This window comes from Staurois parvus, unplaced genomic scaffold, assembly GCF_062004578.1.
Source record: "Staurois parvus isolate SC_StPar_1 unplaced genomic scaffold, SC_StPar_1.0 ptg000390l, whole genome shotgun sequence".
NCBI lineage: Eukaryota > Metazoa > Chordata > Amphibia > Anura > Ranidae > Staurois > Staurois parvus.
In genome coordinates, this window is record NW_028318186.1 from 5,453,519 (window position 1) to 5,479,882 (window position 26,364).

The window sequence follows — 26,364 nt, forward strand, 5'->3', positions numbered from 1 at the left end:
CATGCATAGCAGAGCCAAACAAAGCAGTGTGCTTACAGTGAAACACACACACAGCCCACATAGTAAAAAACACGCAGTGCACAATTAACCCTTTGATCATCCCACATATTAACCCCTTCCTGACTAGTGCCATTAGTACAGTGCCAGCAGGGCCGTGGATAAGGGTGTACCACCAGTCCTTCTGTATGGGGCCCAGGACAGCAGGGGGGTCCAGGCAGTTTGGTGAATTGAATATTGGCAGGGTGAGTGATCATCACAGCAGGGGGGCAATTACTGGAACCAATCTCGTGTATGGCGCTCTCTGCAGCAGCTGAAAGCTGGCTTCATCTCCTCTCCCTCCTTTAAGCTGCTGCAGAGTGAGCCATACAGGAGATCGGATCCAGTAATCCCCCCGCTGCTCCCATCATCCTTCATGTGCACCATACCTTTCCCTCTGCTGCCCGTGCCCCCACCCCTGAAGTGCTGCTGACCTCCCTCCTCTCCTTCTCTGCAAGCACACAATAGGATCCATCAGGATGGAGACTGTGGGAAGGCTCCGATAAATATGTCAGATTTACCAACCCCTTCCTTTCCTGAATGAACACAATGAGTGATCTGTACCAATCACTCAGTGTGTTCATTCATAGGGGGTCAAATTATTATTTTTTTTTAGGGGTCCTGTGAGGTTGGCTGTATGAGGCCCCATGGTTTCTAACAGCAGCCCTGGTGATTGGTACCAATCACTCATTGTGTTCATTCATAATTGAAGCATAGTAAACTGTGTTTTTTTAGGGGGCCCTTTCAGGTTGGCTGTATGGGGCCCATGGTTACTAACAGCGGCCCTGGTGATCGGTACCATTTACTCATTGTGTTCATTCATAATTGAAGCATAGAAACTGTGTTTTTTTTTCTTTTTTTGAGGGGGCCCTGTCAGGTTGGCTGTTTAGGGCCCATGGTTTCTAACAGCAGCCCTGAGTGTCAGTGCTTTTTATTTGCACTGATCACTGTATTGGTGTCACTGGGGATGTCAGTGACACCGAGTCAGTTCCCCTCAGTGTCAGAATGCCCACCACAGTCCTGCAGTCCTGTTATAAGTTGCTGAATGCCACCATTACTAGTAAAAAAAAAAAAGATCCAGCATATATACCGCCATTTGTAGACGCTATAACTTTCACGCAATTAATTTACACGTATTGGTATTTTTTTCAGCAAAGACATTTAGCATAATACATTTTGTCCTAAATTTATGACGAATTTAGATTTTTAAAATTTTTTTTACTAGACATGTTTAATAGCAAAATGTCAAAAATGTTTTTTCTCAAAATTATCGTTTTTTTTTGTTTATAGAGCAAAAAATAAAAACCGCAAAGGTGATCAAATATCACCACTCTGTGGGAAAAAAGGACGTACATTTCATTTGGGTGCAGCGTTGCATGACCTCACAGTTGTCAGTTAAATTAATGCACTGTTGTATCACAAAAAATGGCCTGGTCAGGAAGTGGGAAAAATCATCTGGAGGGCAAGTGGTTAATCCCTTGTTGCATTATGGTGGTGCTGATCTCCTGGAGCCTCTTCGCAGCCACTTCCTGCCTACATGCACTCTAATAATGGCTGTGTGGCAATAGTGAGGTCTGGTGAACCCCAATCCATGGGATCGTAGAGAGTGTCACCCTTATTTTCCTCATAATTTGCAACTAAGTAACAAAAAAAAGTGAGATTTAAAGTCAAATCAATTTTTTTTTAATTTTAAAGGCAAAACCTTTTCTTTAGTTTTGAACAGAGTGCAGAAGGGTTAAAATACCCATCCGGTTTTTATTGATGCCCTCTTAGGGAGATTTGCCCTCTCTATTCTCTATTTCTCATGTCTATTGTTAAAGAATAAGTTCACGTTATGTAAAAAAAATAAATGAATAAATAAATGTACATCTTTTTGCAGGGTACAAAAATGTGCATGTATTAACCAATAGCCGTTTGGCGGATGGCAAAATGCTGTAGATTTCCGGGTGGACGCCATATGGCGTACTCCCGGGCATGCACAGTTTTTGCGATCTTTCACCGGCCATGTACCACGGACACTGCCAATGACAGATATTGAGTACCGGCCCCTGTTGCCGGTACCATGTGACCTGCTGTGACCAATCACAGCAGGTCACATGACAGTTGTATACAATGGATGGCTTCATTCATAACATCCATTGTATACTAGTGCCTAGCTGTGAATGGTCACAGCGATCACATGCATATGTCATGTGATTAGCTGTGGCCAAATCACAGCTTAGCACAAAAAAAAAAGCCTGAATGAATCGATGTCATTCAGGTAAATGCTTGCTTATAGCAAAGTAATTCTTTGCTTTAAGCAAATTGTGTAAAAAAAAATAAATAATACTGATCACTTCCCCGAAGTAGTACAATGTTACTATGGTAACATTGTACTACTTTGGACATAGTGAAATATGAAAAAAAAATCTTAAAAAAAAGAAAACAAATGTAATAAAAAATTAAAAATAATAAAATAAATACAAAAAATATATATATATACATTTTTTTTTCATACTGTCACCAGTCAGTGTCCCTGATCACCGCCATGCCAGTTATATGATGACGCTGTACTGCACTGGTGACAGTATGTAAAAAAAAATAGTGAAAATAATTTTTTTCATTTTTTCATTTTCCGAAAAATTATGACAAAAAAAATACAACTTCAAAAAACTCGCCATTCCTCTTATGAAGTACGTCAGACTGTCTACTTTGCAAAAAAGGGTCATTTGGGGGATATCTGCACTGTTCTGACATTCTTGGACCTCAAGAAATTAGATTGGCTGTCAGTACTTCAGGATTGATCAATATTCAGATCTATACCATAGTTTGTGAACTCTATAATTTTCCTACAAACTAAAAAATACATCCTAATTTGGGTTATTTTCACCAAAGACATGTAGCAGAATACATCTTGGCCTAAATTTATGAAGAACAATTATTTATTTGCAAACTTTTATAACAGAAACAAAGAAAAACGTGTTTGTTTTTCAAAATTTTCGGACTTTTTTTGTTAATTTAGCAAAAAATAAAAACCACCATTTAAATACCACCAAAAGAAAGCTCTAGTTGTGTGAAGAAAATGATAAAATTTTAGTTTGAGTACAATGTTGTATGACCGCGCAATTGTCATTCAAAGTGTGAGAGCACTGAAACGTGAAAAATGGCCTGGGAGGGAAGGGGGTAAAAGTGCCCGGAATGGAAATGGTTAATTTTTCACTATGTAGCCTGTAAACAATTGCACCCATGATGAGCAGATCTCGGGTGCAAAGCCAGGATCCTACAGACACTCAATCAGCTGTCTGCCCGTACCTCCCATATGGGCCGGCAGTTACTGAGCGGCAGGAAGAATCAATGAACTAAAAAATTGCTCACCAGCGTCCTCACAGATAATTGAGAAATACAAGCTATCAGCTGACGCGGCCGAAGGTACTTGTAGTTCATTCATTCACTGATTTCTGTAAATGAATAATGGGGTTTTGTGGGGGGGAGCCCCGCACAGCTGTACTCTTTATAAATTATTGCAGCAGCACAGTAAAGGGGGAATCAGGCTGAGAAGGTGCAAGAGCTGGAACATGTTACATATTCCACCCTAAGAACAGGTGAAACATGTAACATGTTCCAAAGGTGAATTTATCCTTTAAGGGCTGGTTCACACCATGCCCACATCTGAATTACATAAAAATGTGCTGTGCATTCCTGTATGATTCAAATTGCATGCCAAATGTACTACATTTGCAATCTGCAGCGGATGTCAATAAAAAGTTAATGATACCCCAAATTCAGATCACAAACACAGTGCGTTTAGACACACTGGATCAAATGGTACTTTTGTACCATGTGATCCATTTGCAGTGCATATTAAAAAGTAGTGCATGCACTATTTTAGGTGCGGTGAGGTGCAGTTTCAGCCCTCCCAAAATGAATGGGCTGAAATCACACCTCACATAACCGCACGTGAACTGCACAGGAATACAGAGCGCGCTCCTGTGTGAATAAGATGTGGACATGGTGCAAACTGGCCCTTACACCAATAGTGAAAGTGAAAGAAAATCCAAATTTTGGTATGACATCAGAACATTAATAAAGGGAAAATCTTCCAATAAAGACCCTAGTTCTGGTGACTCTGGTAACAATCCGGGATTCCTTAATTTTAGAGGAATTTCCTATCACTTTTTGATGTGGGTATAGGACAGGCAGTGTAGGGAAATCTCTCCAAAGTGACATAGATGAGAAAAAAAAATTTACAGGGGTTATAACCCTCCTGCAATATACCCAAAATTAGGATGATTTGCCTTTAGTTCAACTTTAAATTTCAAGGTAGGCCCAGAGCAAAAAATAAAAGAATAAGTGCAGTGATGACAGGACGGTGGGTGAATAGTGGGACAACCTAATATGATTAGAGAAGTGTAGGAAGTTGGAATAGTTCTGGCTTACCTGATTGGAGGGTTTTTGCTAGGAGGGGTCACAGGAAGGTAGGGGAGAGTCCGATCCGCAGGAAGTCCAGTCGGGAATTTTTGAAGAAGGAGATGCTTCCCACCCTCCCTCCCCTTCATTCTTGGGCTCATATTGTCAAGGCACCCTTGGCGGTGGTTGGTCTTTGGAGGAGGAAAGAAATCTGCATGTAGAATGGTTCGGGACCCATCGTTTGTATGGGGACCTCGGTACATTCCTGTTAACAAGGGCTTAACTCGGAATAGGTAAAATGGTGGTCCCTGCGAATAAGTAGGGTTATCTCTGAGCTGGAGTGTTGCAGCTGGGGATAAGTAGGATTGTCCCCGAGTCAGTGGGTTGCAGCTGGGGGCCTAAGTTTAAGAAAAGTTTTCCGCAAAAGATAAGATGGGTTTGTTCCCCTCAAAAGACTACCACATTTTTTCCTCTGTTTCTATTTTAGGAATGTTATGTTATTTATATTGAAATATTTTATTGGTTAATAAAAGGCTGCTTTGGCCATTTGACTCCAAAACCTGGTTTGTGTTATTTTGTATATCTGGGTTGGTGGAGGGTATGGACTAGCAGGCCAGGTTTAGGTTGGAAGGCATATATTCTACCCTTGTCATGTCTAAGCTAGGGAGTCAGTGGAGTGGCACATTTGACATTCAACATTGCAGCCTACAAAGAGGCAGAGCATCATAAAACTTACTTAGCCAGGGTCTTCAAAGAACCTCTGATGGACTTATTTTATAAATGGTCAAGTAATACACAGTCTGATGAGCAGTTTAAAGAATACATATCTTTGAGAATGGGGCATAGTGACCTATATTAACCACTTGAGCCCCAGAGGATTTACCCCCCTTAATGGCCAGGCCTTTTTTTGCTGTTTGGCGCTGCACTAATTCAAATGATAATTGCGCGGTCATGCAATGCTGTACCCAAACAAAATTTACGTCCTTTTTTTCACACAAATAGAGCTTTCTTTTGGTGGTATTTGATCACCTGTGCGCTTTTTATTTTTTGCGCTATAAACAAAAAAACCACGAAAATTTAGAAAAAAAACAAAATTTTCTAATTTCAGCTATAAAAAATATATCGTAAACTCAAAGTTAGTCATAAATTTAAGCCAAAATGTATTCTGCTACATGTTTTTGGTAAAAAAAATCCCAATAAGTGTATATTGATTGCTTTGTGTGAAAGTTATAGCGTCTACAAACTATGGTATAGATACTGTAATTTATGCCTTTTTTTGCTATACAGCGCTGCACTAACTCAAATGATAATTGCGCGGTCATGCAATGCTGCACCCAAACGAAAATTACGTCCTTTTTTTCACACAAATAGAGCTTTCTTTTGGTGGTATTTGATCACCTGTGCGCTTTTTATTTTTTGCGCTATAAACAAAAAAACCACAAAAATTTTGAAAAAAAACAATATTTTCTACTTTCAGCTATAAAAAATATATCGTAAACTCAAAGTTAGTCATAAATTTAAGCCAAAATGTATTCTGCTACATGTTTTTGGTAAAAAAAATCCCGTGCATTAGCGGGCAAACTGGCGCTATCTAGGAGGGGCGCTAACACTATCGGAAGTCACCAGTGACACTAATACAGTGATCAGTAAAAATCTGTTCACTGTAATCAATGACACTGGTGACAGGGCAGTGAAGGGGTTAACTGGGGGGGGGGCGATCAAGGGGTTAAATGGGATTTCTGGTGCACTAGCGGGCAAACTGGCACTATCTGGGAGGGGCGCTAACACTATCGGAAGTCGCCAGCGACACTGATACAGTGATCAGTAAAAATTGGTTCACTGATCAGTGACACTGGTGACAGGGCAGTGAAGAAGTTAACTGGAGGGGGGGGTGATCAAGGGGTTAAACGGGATTACTGGTGTACTGGCGGGCAATCTGGCGCTATCTGGGAGGGGCGCTAACACTATCGGAAGTCGCCAGCGACACTGATACAGTGATCAGTAAAAATTGGTTCACTGATCAGTGACACTGGTGACAGGGCAGTGAAGGGGTTAACTGGGGGGGGGGTGATCAAGGGGTTAAACGGGATTACTGGTGTGCTGGCGGGCAAACTGGCCCTATCTGGGAGGGGCGCTAACACTATCGGAAGTCGCCAGCGACACTGATACAGTGATCAGTAAAAATTGGTTCACTGATCAGTGACACTGGTGACAGGGCAGTGAAGGGGTTAACTGGGGGGGCAATCAAGGGGTTAAACGGGATTACTGGTGTACTGGCGGGCAAGCTGGCGCTATCTGGGAGGGGCGCTAACTCTATCGGAAGTCGCCAGCGACACTGATACAGTGATCAGTAAAAATTGGTTCACTGATCAGTGACACTGGGTGACAGGGCAGTGAAGGAGTTAACTGGAGGGGGGGGGCGATCAAGGGGTTAAACGGGATTACTGGTGTACTGGCGGGCAATCTGGCGCTATCTGGGAGGGGCGCTAACTCTATCGGAAGTCGCCAGCGACACTGATACAGTGATCAGTAAAAATTGGTTCACTGATCAGTGACACTGGGTGACAGGCAGTGAAGGGTTTAACTGGAGGGGGGGGCGATCAAGGGGTTAAACGGGATTACTGGTGTACTGGCGGGCAATCTGGCGCTATCTGGGAGGGGCGCTAACTCTATCGGAAGTCGCCAGCGACACTGATCTGTAAAAATTGGTTCACTGATCAGTGACACTGGGTGACAGGGCAGTGAAGGGGTTAACTGGAGGGGGGGGCGATCAAGGGGTTAAACGGGATTACTGGTGTACTGGCGGGCAAACTGGCGCTATCTGGGAGGGGCGCTAACTCTATCGGAAGTCGCCAGCAACACTGATACAGTGGTCAGTAAAAATTGGTTCACTGATCAGTGACACTGGGTGACAGGGCAGTGAAGGGGTTAACTGGAGGGGGGGCGATCAAGGGGTTAAACGGGATTACTGGTGTACTGGCGGGAAATCTGGCGCTATCTGGGAGGGGCGCTAACTCTATCGGAAGTCGCCAGCGACACTGATACAGTGATCAGTAAAAATTGGTTCACTGATCAGTGACACTGGGTGACAGGCAGTGAAGGGTTTAACTGGAGGGGGGGGCGATCAAGGGGTTAAACGGGATTACTGGTGTACTGGCGGGCAATCTGGCGCTATCTGGGAGGGGCGCTAACTCTATCGGAAGTCGCCAGCGACACTGATCAGTAAAAATCGCTTCACTGATCAGTAACACTGGTGACAGGGCAGTGAAGGGTTAACTGGAGGGGGGGGGCGATCAGGGGGTTAAATGTGTCCTAGAGTGTTCTAACTGTAGTGTAGTGCTTGTGTACTCACTTTTTGGATGTCTTCTTCTCTGTCTGGAACGGAATGTGTCCAGGCAGAGAAGAATGACATCATATCCTGCCCTGTGTATGTCAACACAGGACAGGATAGGACAGGGACCGATCATGTGATTTCAGCCAGAAATCACTGGCTGAAATCTAATGATTGATCCCTCCTGGATCAAATAGTGTCACCCGCGGGTCGGCGGGAGCGCGCGCGCGCGCCCCCTGCCGGCGAAAGTGTCGGGAGCGCGGAACCCGTTTTAAAACGTGGTTTTGCGTTCCACTGCCGCCCTGCACACGTATATACACAGTGGCAGGGCGGCAAGCGGTTAATCTAGAATTAATACATCTCAAACTCTCAACTTCAATTCATATTCCACAATTCCTACAATAATGAAGTTGCCTTCCTATAAAGTGTCTACACTAAGGTAGAGGAATAGACCATCCATCTAAACTCCAAAGACACCTACAGTATATTTTGAGGTCCGGAAGGATAATAACATACATTAGACCTCTAACAAGTGCTATACATCAGATCTATATCATATTTGGTATCTAAGTAATTGTAATGTAATTCTGCTAAACAATATGTTGGTTTTCAAATTGTAAAACCTTATCATATGGAAATACAGATGTACACAGGATAGCGGTCATTAAAGATGTGTCTGTAGGGCATAATAAAATATCCCTGCACACCTACAGCACACTCTTTGACCCTTTGATCGGGCAGCGTTAGATCTGGAACACCTTCCCTAGGGAAAAGAAACATTTCTATAGCCAAAAGACGTTGCTCCAGGTAGGCTCCCTGTGATAAACCCCACAAACACCTTCCAAATGAGTGCCAGCCCAGCTCACAGACTGCACTTAGGAAAGACAAGAAGATCCACTTTATTGCATTAAAGACCAAAGACACAGGCTATTACAGACACAGTGAGGGAGATGATGGTTGACGCATTTCGCACTACTAGCACTTACTCATAACCTACTGGACCCAGACACAAAATACACTTACATAAACTTCATACAGCTGTTCTTAATGGACAAATGATTGGTCCGCATCCATGAATTGCTAAGCCCAAAATGCATCAACCATCATCTTCCCCGCTGTGTCCGTATCAGCCTGTTTCTTTGGTCTTTTATACAAAAAAGTGGATCATCTTGTCTTTCCGAAAAAAAAAAAAAATAAATCTGTTGTCCCAGCGAGCTGTGGGGGACATGGGAGATTAACAGTCACCAAAATGTCAGTTTCAGAAGAAATTTATTTGGCTATTGATTCAGTGGTGTGGGAAGAAGGGTTTATATAAATTTAAAAAGTTTTATGGTTTTCTTTATTAGGGGCATACTTCCATCTACCTGGAAATTTGCTCTTCATATATCTGGTGTCTAAGTGCAATTTTTCTACACATATGGAACAGGAAAACAACACTGACAGGCATGTATCTAGCACCATCTACGGTCTACTCTTCACCCTAGTCTACTGCATTAATAAATGATCAGGAAGTACAGAGAAGAGGTCAGAGAAGTTTTTCTGGTTATCTTGTTCTACAATTACAAACAGTATAACAAAGGTCAAGTGAGTTTTTTTACTGACAGAAATGACAGGAGTTTTCTGGCTTTAGAAAAGGTTACCTGAGTTTATTACCAAAGTGAAGGCACTGAAACTGTTTATAATCCTATACTTCAATATAGGGATTCAAAACAGGTGAAGTTAAATTGCAAGTCCTGTGATTTTATGTTTTCAATTACATGCTTTGAAAGCTTAGAATTAAAGGATAAATTCACCTTTTGGACAAAAATAATAACTGAATATTTTTTTGCAAGTAAAAAAATGTGCATTTGTTATTTTCGTCCAAAGAAGCCTGAAAAGTATTGCAGCAGCAGTCAATAGATCGCTTATGCCATGCAGGTCTCCTGCAGACCTGTCTGAATATCTTCTTGCATACGGGACATCAAGCAGATATACTGACAGGAAGCTTCAATGAACTACCACGGTGCTCCACAGCACCGTGGTAGTTCATTGAAAACTACAAGCTGACAACTGCTAAGGCTTTCGGGATTTGCAGTTCATTAATTCACGGAAGTCCGTGAATGATTGATGTGGCCGTGTGGGCGGAGCATGGTCACTCTAAAAACAAGAATATTTATTTATTTATTTCAGGTACTTATATAGCACCGTCAATTTACGCAGCACTTTACATATATATTGTACATTCACATCAGTCTCTAACCCTCAAGGGGTGTACAATCTAAGGTCCCTAACTTACATTCATACATACACATACTAGGGACAATTTAGACAGGAGCCAATTAACCTACCAGCATGTCTTTGGAGTGTGGGAGGAAAGCGGAGTACCCGGAGGAAACCCACGCAGGCACAGGGAGATACTAAACATAAAAAATAAAAGTCTAGGGGGACTTTTCTTAAGTAAATCCTTCCTTCAGTCTTTAAGGCATATCTAAGCATACAAATAAAAATGTAATACATTACAGCTTCCCAGATGTAGCAACTGCAATAGTTTTTTGTTTTCAGGCTTCTTTCCTTAATTTTTCCTTGGCAATCCTTTGAAAAACAAACTCTGTGTCCTTGGGTGGCTATGCTCATTCACTCAACTGTATGGATGTAGACAGGTATAGATGTCGCCCAGGTTTGACTTCAAACATACAAACCATTATTTGTACTTTCAGTTCAGCTCGCAGAAAGTGAGGACGCTACATTTCTAGAAAGATCAAAAGGGAAGTTTACTGCAGAAAATGTTTTCAACCTGAAAAATGAAAAAAAATGCAGCCACCATATCTAAGGACTGATAAGATGTAATTTAATGATTTTTTTGTCCTTAAGTTAAGAAATCCTAGCAAAAAAAAACAATAAAATAACCCTGCAAAATAATGGCATAATGTGCTAGTATGCATCGTATATTAGCACAGTATGAAATACTTACCTTAGAACAAAGCCTTCCAGCGGCATGTTGTCACCACTGACAGGGCTTACATCTTCACCCGGTCCTCCTTCTGGGTTCGCAGGCTCTGGCCGCTCGATTGGCCAACCCACGATAACATCACTCGCACACATGTGCGCGGGAGTCTTGGCCTCAGCAGAGAGCTCTGAAGGAATGGCATGGGTGTGCTGTTCCTTCAGAGCGCATGCACCAGTGACATCATCAGCTGCAGGGATACTGAATATCTCCTAAACAGTGCATGTATAGGTGATATTCCTTGTACCTACAGGTAAGTTTTATTATAAGATTACCTGTAGGAACAAGTGTCCAGTGGCAGTTTACTATCACTTTAACTGGTTACATATACATTAAGTGTGTATAGGATATGAGGTTGGTGGGACTTATATGCTCTAAGTTTAGGTTTTCATAATCAAGTAAAAGTAAACTTGAATAAGGCAAAAAGGCTGTATTTCTAAATGTATGGCTCAATGGTTAGCACTTCCACCTGGCAGTACTAGGGTCATTGGTTCAAATCTAAACCACAGAACCACCTGCCTGGAGTTTGCATGTTCTCTCTGTGTCTGCGTGGGTTTCCTCTGGGTACTCCAGTTTCCTCCCACACTCCAAAGACATGCTAGTAGGTTAATTGGATCCTGTCTAAATTGTCCCCAGTATGTGTATGTGTGAATGGGAGTTAGGGACCTTAGTTTGTACGCCCCTTGAGGGTTAGGGACTGATGTGAATATACAATATATATGTATGTAAAGCGCTGCATACATTGACAGCGCTATATAAGTACCTGTAATAAATAAAATAAAATAATAAAATATTTCTGAACCAAGGATAACAGCAAATAGATTATAGGCAAGTGCAGTTAAGTTTTCCCTAAATGTAGATATCTCTCTGCCATGATTACACGGGAAGAGATGTCTAATAGGAAATAGGTTCCATAGAGCAGGGGTCTCCAAACTTCCTAAAACAAAGGGCCAGTTAACTGTCCTTCAGACTTTAGGGGGGCTGGACTGTGGCCAGGAGGGAATATAATTTTTTTTGGCATCAGTGGGAGTAAATAGTGCCCCATCTTTGGTATTTAGGATAGAACAGTGCCACAATGTCATTGTCAATGGGAGAAATAGCACACCATTGTTGATGTTGGTGGCAGAAATGATGCCATATTGTTGGTGTCAGTGGGCTAAATAGTGTCTCGTATCAGTGGGATGAATAGTACCCCAAGGGCTGGATTCAGGCAAGCAAAGGGCAGCATCTGGCCCCCGGGCCGCAGTTTGGAGACCACTGGCTTAAAGCTTTCTTAGTGTCTTGAGAGAGGGAAGTAGCTTGATTGGGCACTAAACTCTGAGAGTTTTGCAGTCATCTTGTGTGAGGGAACCTTTTAAACAAGGGACCCCATATCATTTTGGTGTGCTTCTGGTGAGAGTGTGGTAGGGAGAGGAACCCACTTTAGCATAGTATCAGGACAAGGAGGGATAGCTCAGGGAAGGCTCTTTCTTCACCAGGGACGGACTGACCATTTGGAAACTTGGGCACTGCCCGAGGGCCTGGGGTCAGTAAGGGGCCCCATGAGATGCCCCTGGTACCTTTTTCATAGGCTTTTTTAAGTTTGGGCAAGGACACAGGGGCCCCATGATCCCCTATTGCCCAGGGGCCCCATGAGTTGTCAGTCCGCCCCTGTTCTTCACCATATACATTGTGTAGGCATGAAGCTGGTACAGACTGCCAAAACATCTTTAGCCTATTTGAAGAAGGAACACTACCCCTGAAAATGGAATTTGTCCTCCAATAATATCTCCTATAAAAAACTGAGACTGTATACCTTGTGGATTGCATATAGCATTGCTAAAGAACAATTGTCAGTGTTGTACATTTACCTAAAAACATCTACACCCCATTACTGTGTGTGAGTATTTCATACCAATACAAGGTACCTACAGACTCATCAGCCTATAAGAACTCTACATACTATATGCAGCAAAAGATGTTTAAATCCCTTTGTCGTTTGTTACTCTGGGCTATTTCCATAGGCATAACCTGAAATAATTATTCAACAAAGAGCAAAGACAACACACAGAAAATATGGACTGTCTCTTTGAGAAAATAACTGAGTAGATGGATTAAAATGGTTGTACAGGTAGAAGTTGTTTCCTGCATACAGCTTCCCCCGCAGCCTTCTCTAAATACATACATACATACATATGCCCAATCTTGATCCAGCAGTGTGCATAAGAGAGAAGAAGGCTCTCTCAGCTCTCTTGCTCCTCATGGGCTCAGTTACAGCAGAGCAATTGGATCCCGCTGCTTACAATCAGAGCCAGTGACTCAGAGCTGGGACAGGACCAAGCCTCGTTCTGTGTGTCTTATGGACAAACAAAGCAGGGCTTGGGAGAAAGCATGCATGAGTGCCCTCATAGCAAGTGGCTTGGTGTGAAGACACTCAGCCGGGGAAGGGGAGGAATGTGATAGAAGGAATGGGGTAGAAGAGCCAAGAAAAGGAGGATCGTGGCTGCTCTGTACAAAATTATTGCAAAATCAGTGCACGGAGCAGGTAAGGATGCCTTATTTTAATAAAAAAAAAAAAATCTTACAATCACTTTAATTTACATTTCTATTGGTCAATAGAATAGTCCTATACATGTCTTTCAACCAGTATTGCCAACCTCCCAAAGTGAAATTTAATGGCCAGATGCCAAAGAATTTACTGACAGCACCAATATTTTTTGGTTGGCACTAATCATGAAATATACTGACAGAGTCCAAATATCAATATTCAAGCTACAAAATATATGCATAAATAAATAGTTTATTTATTCAAATATTTTTTAGTGTTGTGTGAACACAATTTGGTGTTTGCAGCCACTCTTACTTTATCATATTAGGTTTGGCAGCAATAGAGGGTTTTTTTTTTTAAAATTCAAGTTACAAACATAGCTAGTGCAGTTAGCAATTTATTTAAGGATTAAAAATTGCAAAAAACGAATTTCTCCATTTACTGTAAATGAAGGTCAGGTTAATATAACCCAACACAGACTTCCCCCTTACATCAGAGTCTGCAGGGATACCCTTTACAGTACAAAGGGGAACTCTGCACTCTGACGTAAAAGGGAACACTGTGAACAGTGATATAAAGAAGAACTCTGTGGAGTATGATGTAAGTGGGAATGCAATTCTGCATTTTTATTCCCATAGAAGTACATCGAAACACGCAAATTGTGCTTTTTCACAAGAGTGTTTTTCTGGCATGGCAATACATGACAACAATTAATGTCACATATTAAATTTTCTCTATTGGCTAATACAAAAACGCCAGAACTGAAAACTCCTGAACAAATCATGCACAAACATTTGCAAATGTGCAGAAAAATGCACGACAAAACGTGCAAAAAACACATGCACAAAAATACTATGTTCAGATGTGAATGGAGCCGTAGTGTTTTTTGCATTTTTCAGAAACTCACTACAGTCCATTTAACATGGTTTCCTATGTGACATGTTCACATCTATTTGTTTTTAGTCGCTGCTTTTTTGGATAGGGTCAGGGACTTTTTTACAGCAGCAGTTTGGAATTCACATACAGTAGGTGTGAACCAGGCCTTATTGAATCGTGCAGCAGCTCGATTTATATTGGTTGTTTTTGTTTTCTCATGCAAAGCAATACACAAGTGTGTGCAAAGGTTTTATTCATTTTATTTTTGGTTTTATATTTCAACAAAGTATGGGAATTATGGCATCCCAAGAGGGACCCGCATTAGTGTGGAATTTTATGTCTAGAACTATTCTATTAGGATATCTGTGTTAAGTGCCTTGATTGGAGGGCCAAGGGACCAGGAATATTTTTTTCTTACTTTATTCTTCTTTTCTCACTTTACTACCTTTTTTGTTTTAACTCCTCATGCACACAGGACGTTTTGATAACGCTGGTAATGTTAGCTGTGTAAAGTCACGTTCTAACGTGAGTTTTTCAGCTTTTTTTAGCGTTTTTCCATTGGTATTCTGCTGCGTTTTCCCACTTTTTTTTTTTGGTAAATACAAAATCCAAAAACACTGGTTTGCGGTGTTTTTCTGCATTTTTCAAGCGTTAGAGCGTTTTTACAGCTAAAAAACTCTAGGAACCCACTAGTCCTGGGGTTTTTTTCCAGCCAAAAAACGTTGATTACAGTCAGGGGCGGACTGAAAGCTCATGGGGCCCCCGGGCAATTGGGGATCATGGGGCCCCTGTGTCCTTGCCCACACTCAAAACACACCCAAAATAGCCTACAAAAGGTACCAGGGGCATTTTATGGGGCCCTCTACTGACCTCGGGCCCATGGGCAGTGCCCGAGTGCTCGAATGGTCGGTCCGCCCCTGATTACAGTCTATGTGCATGGGCACATAGGATAATATGCTGGGGGGTTTACTGGCTGTAGAAAAAACCATCAAAAGCCAAAAACAGCAGCTGTAAAAACATCCAGTGTGCATGAGGACTTGGCATAAAAATGTTGTTGCTATAACTGTTTCACGCTTTAAGAGACTGTAATTGCCCTTTATTCTCCCAACCAGCTTGGCATTCTATTGATAATAGTCTGTTTTTAGGTACAGCAGTTACGTAATGACACTAGAATCTACTTTGTATAAGGTTGTACACATGGGCGGACTGAAAACTCATGGGGCCCCCGGGCAATACGGGATCATGGGGCTCCTGTGTCCTTGCCCAAACTCAAAAAAGCCTATGAAAAAGGTACCAGGGGAGTGATGATCGCGGCGTCAGACCCCTGACCTCCTCACCAAACCTGTGACTGAAGGACTAGCCAATCTAAAACCACAATTTCACGTGCGTAACAATGCCATGCCCAGCTGCACCCTGCACAACGATTTTCCAGCTAATTGGACCACAATCGATGTACCGGCAGCCCGAGAGTGATTGTTATTGGGTCAGGTTAATTACGCAATTAACCCTTCACACTGCCACCACCTCCTTTTTGTACAGAGAAAGAGGAAATTCGGCGGTATCTGCTATAACACTATAATGGTTGAGATAATCATCTGTACAACACGGTCACCGCAGGCCAGTTATACAGAGGGCTAAACAAACACAGTAGTGCTCTTTTTAGAGGCAGGAATTTGTAGGTTGCAATAAAGAGCTATAGAAACAGTTCAACACTTTCAGAAGGAAAGATTTATTACTAAAAGGTCAAAAGGGTGCAATAAAAATATTTACAGAAAAAAGATGTAACCAATATATATATAAATATACAGAGAACAACAGAACAGCAAAGAGATAACAGAGAGAAGTTAGAGTAGTAAAGTACTTGCCAAAGTTCTAGGTTAGCAGATCAAGTTTCAGAGCGAAAGGGCACGGGTCTCCCCAGGTGGTTCTGATGTTAAAATTCTTCAACTTCCCTTTCTTAGGCCTGACAACCCATTTTGTAGTTTCCCAGCAGGGGGTGTCTCTGAAGTCAAGGACCAATACCCCGTTTAGGGAGGGATCGTCTGGGCGTAGACCTAAGCTAGAGCCAAAATCTTGTAGTTCATATTTTGGCTCATAACTTTCCCTATGCGCAAGTGACATTCCACCCACGGGTAGATTAATTTGCAGACACACCTGTGGAACGGGCAGATATGAAATATGAAATATATATTTGAAGGGTTCCAGAGATGTAATTTTCTGCTTTCCTAGGTATTCCAGTCAGGGAGTGTGACCTATCAAACTGTTTGTCTCCTTGTGGCCAATCTGAAGATATGCCTGGTTTTTATGTAAGTCTCTCATATTCCAAGATATGAGACATAGGGGAAAATGGATTTTAAAAGTGTTATCTGGTTCGTGCTTCTCTGGAATGTCTCTGAACTCCTGGGAAGGCTTGTGTTATCTTTTACAACGTGCTAGATTGCACAGCTCTCTTAGACAACCAGGCGCTTCAGCTCAAAAATGTTTTATAGCTCTGGGGCTCCCTGCAGTGCCCTGGTCGGCTTGTGACACTTTTTAACACACAGGCCATATGTCAATGTGTATGAACAGGGAGGAAGGGGGAGAATGATGGGACAAAATGGAGATTTCTTAACAAAATGGAGCGCTGCGTCCTTCACTGTGTGTACACTTGTTACAAGGGGCATCTCATGGGGCCCCCTACTGACCCCGGGCCCTCGGGGAGCTCCCGAGTTTCCAAATGGTCAGTCCGCCCCATATTTGGGTAATTCTTTTTTTTTATTATTGGCCTTCACAGCAAGGAGCACATGGAAGGTTGACGCATGTCAAACAACAAAAAAGAAGAATTCCCAGCTCAGCTTACCAACCAGCCTGCAAACAAACCAGATTAGCCTGTCTAACAGTATACATTAAAAACAGGGGTTTAGTTAGCACACATTTGCAAATACATGCATAAGCTACAGAGCCTCGTCACTGCACCCCGATATTCTGTAGTCCTAACTCTACAAATTTTGAATATCAGAGCGCTATGACGAGGCTCTGTAGCTTACGCATGTATCAGTGTCCACTATAGTGATTCTCTGTTTCCACAGTGGTCCATCAGGTATGACACAAGCTGGACAAATGAAACTTTACAATAAATCCATACCTGGAGTTCAGCTTTAGGGAGAATATAGCATTGGCAGCACAGTGTCTAAATGGTTAGTACTTCCGCCTGGCAGTACTAGAGTCATTGGCTCATATCCTAACCATGGAACCACCTGCCTGGAGTTTACATTTTTTCTCTATGCCTGCGTGGATTTCCTCCAGGTATTCCGGTTTCCTCCAACACTCCAAAGACATGTCGGTAGGTTAATTGGATCCTAAGTAAGTTAGGGACCTTAGATTGTATGTTTCACGAATGTTAGGGACTCATGTGAATGTATAATATATATGTAAAGCGCTGCGTGAATTGATGGTGCTGTACAAGTACCTGTAATAAATAAATACTGCAAAATAAATTTGAGTATTGTTTTATACCTTCATAAGTGTTTTCTTACCCTGGTGAAAACATAACAGATATTGGGGTGTATTTATAATACAAAACATGCATTGTTATTCTGCCAGCAAAATTGCATGTGTATTTCCTTCTCAAAGAGGGATTCTTTAAAATACCACATATGACAACTAGATGGAACTGAGGATCACAGGAAATATATCCTAGTAGGAAGAGACACAATGTAAAACTTGTAATAAAAGCTGGAAGGAATTGTAAATAAATGTACCCATTGTTAATACAAGATCCCCATCCATTCCATTCTTTCCATTAAATGATAACATTGTAACTCTTCTAGGATGTATTTCCTATGATCCTTAGTTCCATCTAGTGGACACAATATAGTATTTTCATGGTTGGCTCTATGTTCATTATGACTGAAACTATCTTTACCACTGCCCATAATATTTGAAGAATATTTGAAGAACCAGCAGAGAAAATATCATAAGAACGTTCACTTTTGCCTCATTCTCACAATAGGTGGTGTACAGAACAAATGTACATGCAGCTTTGCTGTGCAATTTGATTTATAAACAGACACCCTAGGCACAGCATTTTTTTATTATTATTCTACTTTTTATTTTGACCACAAACATGTCTCATTATAATAATATAGGAAACTGTATCAGTTGTGAAAAAAAAAACATTCTTCCCATTACCATCCCAACTGCTATGTCAGATATTTTGCACATTTTTCACACTTACTAAAGAATCAAATCATTTAATATTTATTGTTTTGTTGTACAAAGTAAATATTTAATTTGTTTTTCTTTTCCAGATATTACTGCAGACATGCTTTCCATGGACCCTGTAACATTTCTTGTATCCATTGTTGTCATCCTTTTCTTGGCCAAAGTGTACAAATACCAGAAGGAGCACAAAAGCAAAAACTTCCCTCCAGGACCCAGACCTTTACCCCTCATTGGAAGTATGCATCTAATGGACCTGAAGAAACCATATGAATCCTTTATAGAGGTAATATTCTACTTATTCTTGAGGTTTAAGGGGTCCATTTATACTAAATGTTTTCCTTTTATCCTGTACAGGAGTGGACTGACAACTCATGGGGCCCTCGGGCAATAGGGGATCATGGGGCCCCTGTGTCCTTGCCCAAACTCAAAAAAGCCTATGAAAAAGGTACCAGGGGCATCTCATGGGGCCCCCTACTGACCCTGGGCCCTCGGGCAGTGCCCGAGTTTCCAAATGGTCAGTCTGCCCCTGATCCTGTCTAATGTGATTTTTTTCCTATGATACTCAGCTACATCTAGTGACCATAATTTAGTATTTTCAAGATTGGGGTACTTCAGGAAAAATACCACATTATGAGCACTAGAGAAGGTTTACATTCAAAAGAAATAGTATTAGACAAAATATTTATTTTATTTTAGGTACTTATATAGTTCCATCAATTTATACAGCGCTTTACATATAGATTGTACATTCACATCAGTCCCTAACCCTCAATGGGCATACAATCTAAGGTCCCTAACTCACATTCATACATACAAATACTAGGGACAATTTAGACAAGAGCCAAATCACCTACTAGCATGTCTTTGGAGTGTGGGAGGAAACCCGAGTACCCAGAGGAAACCCACACGGACACAGGGAGAACATGCAAACTCCAGGCAGGCGGTACTGTGGTTCACATTCAAACCAACAACCCTAGTACTGCCAGGTGGAAGAGCTAACCATTTAGCCACTGTGCTGCCCACAAATATGGGGAAAATCATTATGGCTGAATGAATGCTTAGACATTCATTCAGTGATTTAAAAAAAAAAAAATAGACCCCTTGGTGTTTGTTGCATAAAATTCTTATGTATATGATCCAAACACCTTCTGATTCTTGACTTAACCAGTTATTCACTGCCCGCAGTATGTATACTGCGGGTGGGCAGCAGCTACAGGCTAAGTGATGGTCCTGTACGTCACTTAGCATATGCACACACTGCAGATTGTGGCTCCCAATTCCTGGCTGGTTTGATATCCAGCTGATCATCTGTTTCCTAAACCACTAATGATCTGAGCTCAGCAATGATAATCAGGATCGCCGCTGATCTCAGTTTCATAAAAGGACACCCAAGTCAGGAAGACTATAAATAGGCAGATCTGAATCACTGATTACAAAAAAGACATTGTGAGGTAGCTTTACTAAAAGTGATTCACTCAGAATTTGATGCTGCTGTACATGGTAGCCAATCAGCTCCTAACTTCAGCTTGTTCAGTTAAACTTTGACAATAAAACATGGTACCTGATTGGTTTCTTTGCAGATCTGCATCAGATTTTGCAATCTCCAGTTTTAGTAGCACAACCCTAGTATGTTTCTGTTTTTATCAACAAAAGCCCACCTTTTCACATTTTTTTATATATTTTATGTAAACGTCCATGTCAAAGAGGCTATAAGTCACCCAATCAGCAACTAGTTAGTGCTGCACCTGCTTGCTAATGCTGCAACTGTGGAAATGTCATGAAATGTGACATGAAAGAACTAGGCATAAACTGCAATAGTTAAGATAAACACTCAAAACTGATGCATATACAGTGCTGATGAAGCTCTTAAAAAATAAAATAGCCATTACTTGGACTGATGTAGGTTAGCCATTTCTAGACAGTTCATCTGATTAACTCCATGTCTTTTTCTCTGATGTCCTTGCAGTTGTCCAAGCAGTATGGTCCAGTATACACCCTCCATTTAGGGATGTCTAAGATGATTATCCTGTGTGGATATGATGCTGTAAAAGAAGCTCTAATCAACTACGCAAATGAATTTGCTGACAGACCGAAAAGCCCGTTGTTTTATAAGCTCCAAAAGGATCACGGTAAATCTTTCTTTGTTTCTTGATTAATGGCTGCCCACCCCCCCCCCGAAGGAGCTGCTGGTTAAGATAGGCTTTCTGTTGCTGGCCTCGACCTCTTCAAAGACCTTCATCCCTCTGATACCCCAGTATCCAGCAATAATGCTGTTTCAAAAAACAGGCACCAAATCAATCAGTAAGGGCAAATCTAAAGTGTTATTAAACCCAGGACCCTACATTCACTATATCCGGTCTCCCAGGACCCTGCATTCACTATATCTGATCTCCCACAGCACACACAACATGGGAATGAAATTATTTTAGTAAATATAAACTGTTAAATACCTTTTCCCATCAGCAGTATATTGCAGTCTTGTGACTTCTATCAGTGTCCAGTTGAGCACTGGTTACAGCTTGTAGGAGGAGTTTTCATCCTCCTCTCACTTCCCTATGAGATTGCATAACCCCTGACCCTCTGTCTGGACAGCACTGATTGGCCCTTGGCTGATCACATGCACCCTCCCAAGAAAAAGAAAAAAAACTCTCTAGCAGTACACACCAAACTGACCATGTGCAGAGTGTCCCCAAGGCTGTTTTCTATCTGGAGATGAAATGGGTAACATGGAAGAAGGGGAGGAACAGAGAAGACAGAATCAAAATTCTTTTTACACAATGCAGAGGATTAACCCCTTAAGTTTCACAGTGACTATAACTAGCATGCTTTACTGCATATACAGACTGATTTTACTGTTGTGCATATAGTAACACTTTAATATATTAATACCCAAAGAGTTAGCGATGAGGCAAGCAAAGAAAAATAGTAAAATTTAATAGCAATGGTAATAACAGACTTTAGTATACAGAGTAATTAGCAATAAGGACAGTGACACTTGCGGTCCAGCTCACCATAAACAGGAACAAGGCCACCTGAAGTGCTTCAGTGAGCAGTAATAAGACTGGAACTATAAACCACTGGAGGTATACTGCCAGAGGGCACTACTGGTGGGTATACTAGACTTAAGACTGTCTGGTGAACACCCTCAGTATTTGAGAAGACCAGAATGGGTATTTGGGGGCAGAGGGAATTTCCAGAAGAATATGTGATAGAGACAGTCCTTTAGATGTTTCTTCTGCTGGCTATCGTTGGGGCCCTTTAAGAAGCATTGGTACACTTAACGACAGACTTAATGACCCTGCATGCAGTAAAGGAATGAAGAGTAGATGTGGGTCAAAGCAGTGTCAGTTCAGTATAACGGTGGTATAGGGTTGGTATGGGTGCAGTATAGCATTGGTAGAGGTGCTGTGTAGAGTTGGTATAGATGAAGAATGTGCAGGGTGCAGTTGGTGTCCTGCTCTCAGCAACTCATTCTCTGTTAGCAGTGTTAGCAATGAGGAGGTAGCCCTCTCACTGGTCCCTAGAATACGGCTGCAGACATTCACAGTGGAACGGGCCCCCTCAGCCTCTATCTGAAACCTCCAAAAAACAGCGGTGGGAACTCATGGCAGATGAATGCTCCAATACCCTGGTGGCAGTGGTGCAGGTGCTGATGGTGTGGCGGAATTTCCCCTGCAACAGACGCCCTCAATCACAGAATCAGGTCCCCTCTGGCCAAACTTCCAGTGGACCAAGAGCACTAAGGCAGAGGTCCTCTCTCTTCCAGACACTGGGTTCCAAAAGCCCTGAATGTTCTCAGGCAGCATAACAATTCTTCCTTAACTCCTCCTGTCCCATAGTTTAGTGGAATTTGTAGTTTAACAGCCATCCTACACAGTGCAGTGACCTGTCCACAAAACTACATGTCCCAATGTGCACTGCAGCTGCTGTGTCCTCCTCCTGCTGCTCATTGGCTGAGCGGCAGGTGCCAGGAGGGAGCAGGGGATTTAGGAGAGGTTTCACAGAAACACATGCCACCTGTTTCTGCTGCAGTCTGCCCTCCATGCATTGATAACAGGAATTCTGTCTTACCCTAGGTTCACACCTAAGCACTTTCTGCAGCGTTTTGCATTTTGCAGAAATGCACTACAATCCATTTAACATGATTTCCTATGAGACATGTTCACATCTCTGCGTTTCACCCGGAGCATGCTGCAGAGAAGAATGTTGTGTGTTTTTGACATATGTTTGATGCATTTTGCATTTTAATCTGCCTAGCAACAAGAACAAAAATGCAAAATGCATCAAAAACATAAAAAACCATCTCAAAAAGCACATTGAAGCTCACAGGTCAGTAACAGTTGGATGTTTGATACTAGTCTGAGCCGATTTTCAATGGTCTGTAATTAGGGAGCAATGTGAACAGCTGACAGGAGAACCAATCCTGCCTGCCTTCATTGACCTTAGGTTCACACCTAAGTGTTTTCTGCAGCGTTTTGCAGAAATGCAGTACAGTCCATTTAACATGATTTCCTATGGGACATGTTCACACCTGTGTGTTTTCACCAGGTGAATTTTTGAACGCAAAAAGTTGCATTTTTGGTCCTATAGATTTCAATGAAAACACTGCAGATAAGCATGCATTGTGCTTTTACTGTGTTTTTGCTGCATTTTGGATGCATTTTGTGTTCTAAATCTGCCTAATGACAAAAAAAACATAAAACGTATCAAAAATGCAACAAATAAATGTTATGGCTGAACTGGCTCCCCTTGCCTTCCGGGCACTTAAACCCCCTTCTTTACCAGGCCAATTTTCAGCTTTCAGCGCTGTCGCAATTTGATTGACAATTGTGCGGTCATGCAAGATTGTACTCATATGAAATTTTTATAATTTTTTTCTCACAAATAGAGCTTTCTTTTGGTGGTATTTACTCGTCACTGGGTGTTTTACTTTTTGCGCTATAAACAAAAAAATTGCAAAAAAATTGAAAAAAAAACAAGTTTCTGTTATAACATTTTGCAAACAGGTAATTTTTCTCTTTCACTGATGTGCGTTGATGAGGCTGCACTGATGGGCACTGATAGGCAGCACTAATGGGCACTGATAGGCAGCACTGAATGACACTGATAGGCGGCACTAATGAGGTGACACGGATAGGTGGCACTGATAGGTTGCACTGATAGGCAGCACTGATGATGGGTACTGATAGACAGCACTGATAGGTGGCAGTGACTGGCATCACTGCTGGGCACTGACTGGCGGCACTGCTAGGTATTGACTGGCGGCACTGTTAGCAGGGGCGGACTGACAACTCATGGGGCCCCCGGGCAATAGGGGATCATGGGGCCCCTGTGTCCTTACCCACACTCAAAAAAGCCTATAAAAAAGGTACCAGGGGCATTTCATGGGGTCCCCTACTGACCCCAGGCCCTCGGGCAGTGCCAGAGTGCTCGAATGGTCAGTCCACCCCTGACTGTTAGGCATTGACTGGCACAACTGCTGGGCACTGACTGGCACAACCGCTGGGCACTGACTGGTGGCACTGAATGGCAGCACTGCTAGGCTGCACTGAAGGGCACTGGTGGGTGGCACTGGTGGGCACAGGTGGGTGGCACTGGTGGGCACATGCAGGAAGGCACAGGTGGGTGGCACTGCTGGGCACAGATAGGTGGCACTTCTGGATGGCACTGCTGGTCACAGGTGTGTGACACTGCTGGGTGGCACTGGTGGGCACTGCTGGGCACAGGTGGTTACACTGCTGGGCACAGGTGGGCGGAACTGGTAGGTGGCACTGCTGGGCACCGATCATCAGGGCACTGATCATCAGTGCTCTGATGATCGGTGCTGATCCCTGCTCTAACAACTGCCGGTTCTCGGCAGTACTTTCCTCACGATCTCACAGCGTGAGGAAAGTGCAGACGAGAACCGGCAATTGCATTTCCCTGTGATCAGCGTGTCATTGGACATGGCTGATCACGTGATAAAAGGCCGCTGTGATTGGCCTTTACCACATCACATGATCAGCTGTGTCCTTAGGACACAACGATCACGGAAATCGACGAGTGTGCGCCCCCGGGGGCGCGCAGGAGAGCGCGTTCTGGGAGGACGTCATATGATGCCCCGCCAGAACTGGCCAGCCGCAGTGTAGCCGTCATTCGGCTATCTGCGGTCGGCAACTGGTTAATGCTTCCCTAGACACTAGAGAATGCTGAATTCTCATTGTTCAGCCTTCACATTTTAGCTTTAAGTCATCTTAAAGCTGAACTCCAGGCACAAAAACTTTAATTTATATAAATTGCACAATAGCCTCAAAGAACTTAAAGGATAAGTTCACCTTTGGGAACATGTTACATGTTCCACCTGTTTTAGGGTGGAACATGTAACATGTTTCCATAGCTACAGCTGCGCCCCCCACCCCCTCCCCCTCCCGAAAAAGTCTCCCTGTGCTATCTGTCAATTTTGAAAACAGCATGGTCGTGCGGGGCTCCGGCCACACAGCCACGTATGAATGAATGAACTGCAAGTCCAGACAGCCCCAGCGGCTGTGGGCTTGTAGTTTTCGATTGACTACTATGGCGCTGTGAATTGTTCATTGAAGCTTCGTGTCAGAATATCTGCTTGCTCATACATTCTATACGGCAAGCAGATATCCTGACAGGTCTGCAGGAGACCTGCATGGCATCAGCGATCTACTGATCTCTGGTGCAATGCTTTACAGGCTTCTCTGGACAAAAATAATAAATGCACATTTATTACCTGCAAAAAAATGTGCATTTATTATTTTTGTCCAAAAGGTGAACTTATCCTTTAAATTCACTTTGTGCCCACCACATGCCTTTGCAAACACGGGAATTGCATTGTAAATGTAGCAGTGACATCATCACTGTGCTGTGCATAGCCTGCACAGAGAGCAGAGCTGTGGGAGGGGCCCAACAGGTCCACCCACTACAGGCTGCCTTCAGAAAACTACAGAAGGGGGTGGAGACAAGACCAGTCACCCTGCATAAGGAAAAAGAGTAGCACTGATTGGTAGAGATGTGCACGACGAAAAAAAATGTTTTTCTTTTTATTCATTTGTTAAGTAAATTATTTTGTTTTCTCATACTCATTATGTTAGAATAATTCATTTTCAGAATTCATTTTGTATATTCAGATACAGATTGTTACATACATTCATTGTTCCGAATCAATTCGTATTTTCAGAAGTTATTACAGAACATTGGCTATGTTCATTTTAACATGTTAATTCGTTATTTCGGGAAATTACTTATGCACTCTGAGTCATCCTTGCTAGTCCAACCCACAAAAAGAAATAGAATGAGCCGATTGGACGATATTGACTGGAGTCACGTGCATCCGAAAGAATGTATGGAACAAAAATAATTTCAGATTTATTCCTTATGATATGATTCAGAGATTCTGATGGATCCACCTCCATCCAACCCAAACACAAAAAAGGACGAATCACTTACTTCACTTTTATACCTTACTGCATTTATTGCAATATGTTTCCATTTCAAATGTAGTGTATTTTTTCAAATACTGAAAAATGTTAATACAAAATTAAATTGAAATGGATCTGAATCAATTCGGGTCATTCGTTGTATTCTTATTTCAGATGCTTCTGTAAGAGTGTGACGCATGGATTAATACTGGTGTGTAATGTTAAACTGCAATATGCTCTTTGGTCAGTAGATGGCAGCAAAGTACAAGAATCGATTTTGTAGTGACTTTTGCTGAGACAAGATAAATGCTTATTTACCCTATAAAGTTTAATGAATACTAATTTAGGGGCCGAGTAGGACCCTCAGAAGGGTCATAGTGAACTGTAAATGCAGGTTTGAGGCTGCAATTAAGAAATTACTTACTGCATCACAAACTCTATGGGAAGGGGAGGAGTTCCTGTGCTGAGGAGGAAGTGGAGTCTGGATCTGGCTGATGGATGCTGAGGACATCTGGAGAATCTGTGTGGGGCCTGGAAGAGGATTTACGGCTCACAGTGGAATCTGGCGAGGGCACCTAAGGCAGATCCACAACGAGAC

At 42.3% G+C, this 26,364-nt stretch overlaps 1 protein-coding gene across 1 annotated transcript in view; it reads left to right on the forward strand.

The window, feature by feature from the left end:
- LOC149455641 (cytochrome P450 2C29-like) overlaps positions 1-26,364 on the forward strand; it is a 78,608-nt gene that overhangs the window by 1,287 nt on the left and 50,957 nt on the right. The window contains exons 2-3 of the mRNA XM_089686031.1: positions 18,429-18,625; positions 20,309-20,471. Of these exons, the coding sequence (XP_089542157.1) occupies positions 18,443-18,625; positions 20,309-20,471 (346 nt within the window). The 5' untranslated portion in view covers positions 18,429-18,442. The remainder of the gene's footprint in view (positions 1-18,428; positions 18,626-20,308; positions 20,472-26,364) is intronic.